Source organism: Penaeus japonicus, unplaced genomic scaffold, assembly GCF_977035675.1.
Source record: "Penaeus japonicus unplaced genomic scaffold, GWHDUDI00000001_assembly GWHDUDI00000016, whole genome shotgun sequence".
NCBI lineage: Eukaryota > Metazoa > Arthropoda > Malacostraca > Decapoda > Penaeidae > Penaeus > Penaeus japonicus.
Window position 1 is genome coordinate 27,092,994 of NW_028234418.1, and position 2,500 is coordinate 27,095,493.

The following is a 2,500-nucleotide window of genomic DNA, read 5'->3' on the forward strand; positions in this document are numbered from 1 at the left end:
TATCAATAATCATGGATTAATCATTAGTATTAACCCTCTTCCATTATTCCTGTTGAAGGATATTCATACTCTCTTATTGGATGGTGCTTCTTCTAACACTTCCGGTTCATGTTTGGTCAGTGTCACCCACCGAGTCATGTGTCAGTCATGTCCCCGCTGTCTGACACGTGCCCCCCCCCCCCCCTGCCTTCACTATAAACATAATGCCAGGCCACAGGGTGGCTCAAAACCGGTGCCTGAACGTACTTCCCATAATCACGAATGTCTTTTAGCAAGATGGATTAAGTAACCAAAAACTTTTCTTTCTTCTTCTTTCTCATTTTTACTGAATTGCTGCGAAGATGTTGGGGTGACAGCTAATGTTACCCTTGTATTTACTTTCTTGTGACTCGACATAATATGAGTTGACGATTGTCATCCTGTGATTTGTATTCCTCTTTGCATAATCACTGACGGGGAGGTGGTGTGGTTTCAAATGCAATTGCACCGTTAGAGCGTAAGGCAATACTTTCAAATGGGGATTGTCAAAATTGGTTATTTTCATTTGTTTCATTATATAAGCTTTGTCAATGATAGCTTGTGCTAACAGAGCTTTGATTCTTTAGTAAACGTGTTTTGAAACAGGCAGAATTACGTTTATCCAGTTTAAAATACTTCATTTGCTGGAAGATAAGTAAGAATATAAATTGGCAATGAATGTTAGTCTTTAAAGATTTGAAATCATAGAGGAAACATTTCAATCAACTTCATGCTTCATACTTCCGCGGTCTGGCTGCAAGATCCCCTATTCGTTCAAAGGGTAATCAAATATACCAGAGTTTCCGAATGCCGTAAAGTCTATGCATTATGTAAGCCATGTGCTTCCTTTTCAAATGGCCAAATAGAAGCTCCTGAAGAGAGCCACCCTGATGAACCTGTGAACCGGTTCAGAAGGAGTTGAAGGATAAAAAAGAATAAGAATTCAAAGTTGCTGTTGACTTTCATCACGAACACATGCATTCCAAATGAAGGGGCGACTCACTGCTTGGGGCAAGCCCTTCCTGCTGCTCCTCCGGGCGGACCATCTGGAAGGCGCGCTCGCACTCGGAGGCGATGGCGTCGGCCTCATTGATGACCATCATCATGGGCTTGAGAGGCTGGAAGCCCACGCACGGCACCCATCCCGCTCGAACAGGCATGGCGGCGATCGAAGCGCAACACGGGTGAGGCTACGCGCACAACGCACACACAGTTCTTACGCGGATGTCACAACACTTTGAAAGCACCGTCTGAGCGACCACGATTTCGTTCGATCTAATTCGGAGTCAGAAAGCGAGCACGGGCGGGAGTCGAGCGGCGAGCGGTCCGTGCACAGTGAGGCGACCTGTGTCCCCGGAACCAAGCAACAAGTGGTGCCACTCCCGGCGCCCCAAGTACTGCCCGGTGTGTGTCCTGCTCCGACACTCTCCGCCCCTCTGGTGCCATGCCACCACGCTGGTGCCAGCTTACAAGTCCAGGCTGTTTAGTTTCTCTCCATCAAGCGCGGTACATACGCAAAACCCTTTGGGCGGAATAATGTGCTATACACGCTGACTCCTTTGTTTTCCTTTATAAACGAAACTGAATAAACTTATAAGTAGTTTAGAAGTTTAGTTTAAAGGATAGATAAGAGATGTAGCGCCAGCTCTTGGGGTTGGCCAGTTTGGGTGCTTAGTCAAAGGCTTCCTGGCGATTGCATTTTGCAACATTGCAGCACGTGCGTCTCTTGAGGCGCTACTGCTTATGGCGCAGCAAAGAAAAGTATAATGCAGGCTTTTTCCTGTATTATCATTATCATGATCATTATTTAAGCTTTCCCCTTAATGCCAATGTCATCATCACTATCATCAATATCAACATCAGTGTTATTATGATTAACATTACTGCGGTTATCTGCGTAATCTTATCGTCATGACATAACATTCAAAACTAGCATTAATAGTATTAATATCTTTTATTAGATAGTGATTGATACACTTGCAAAATTGATCTCTGCATATATAATATCAGTAATTAATCATAATACAATTCTAATTATATGTCAGATTGAAATGAGACTATGTCATCAATCTAAGCTTAACCTGCACCTTTAAGATTTTTCCGGGGTGGGCGGGTATGGGAGGGCGGGGAACCCATCCTTTATTCCCAAATCCACGACGACAAGAACTGTTAACATTAGTATAATTATGAACTGCAATGACCATTGGTGTGTGTGTGTGTGTGTGTGTGTGTGTGTGTGTGTGTGTGCCTATGTGTGTGTGTGTGTGTGTGTGTGTGTGTGTGTTTGCAACATTTGACAGTTCATTGAGGGGTAAGTGCAATTGCAAAGGAAGGACTAAATTGGGAAATGAATAAAATAGTTTGTGTGTAAATAGAGAATATGAATGAGACGTGGTTGTGAACGGTGCGCCTAGAATGATCTATGGTGTGTGGACGAGTGCTTAGAAAGTGTAACGAGGGTCTGGAAATTTATGGGCTGTGA

At 43.8% G+C, this 2,500-nt stretch overlaps 1 protein-coding gene across 4 annotated transcripts in view; it reads right to left on the reverse strand.

The window, feature by feature from the left end:
* Positions 1–2,500, reverse strand: part of LOC147470239 (uncharacterized) — a 37,942-nt gene that overhangs the window by 22,502 nt on the left and 12,940 nt on the right. For 2 of the 4 annotated variants that reach the window (XM_086545337.1, XM_086545336.1), the window contains exon 1: positions 1,022–1,584. The exons of 1 other annotated variant lie outside the window; for it this stretch is intronic. In XM_086545337.1, coding sequence (XP_086401463.1) covers positions 1,022–1,178 — 157 coding nt within the window. In that variant the 5' untranslated portion in view covers positions 1,179–1,584. Of the gene's footprint in view, positions 1–1,021; positions 1,589–2,500 lie in introns of those variants that run through there. One more of the 4 variants, XM_086545339.1, reaches the window with a different exon arrangement.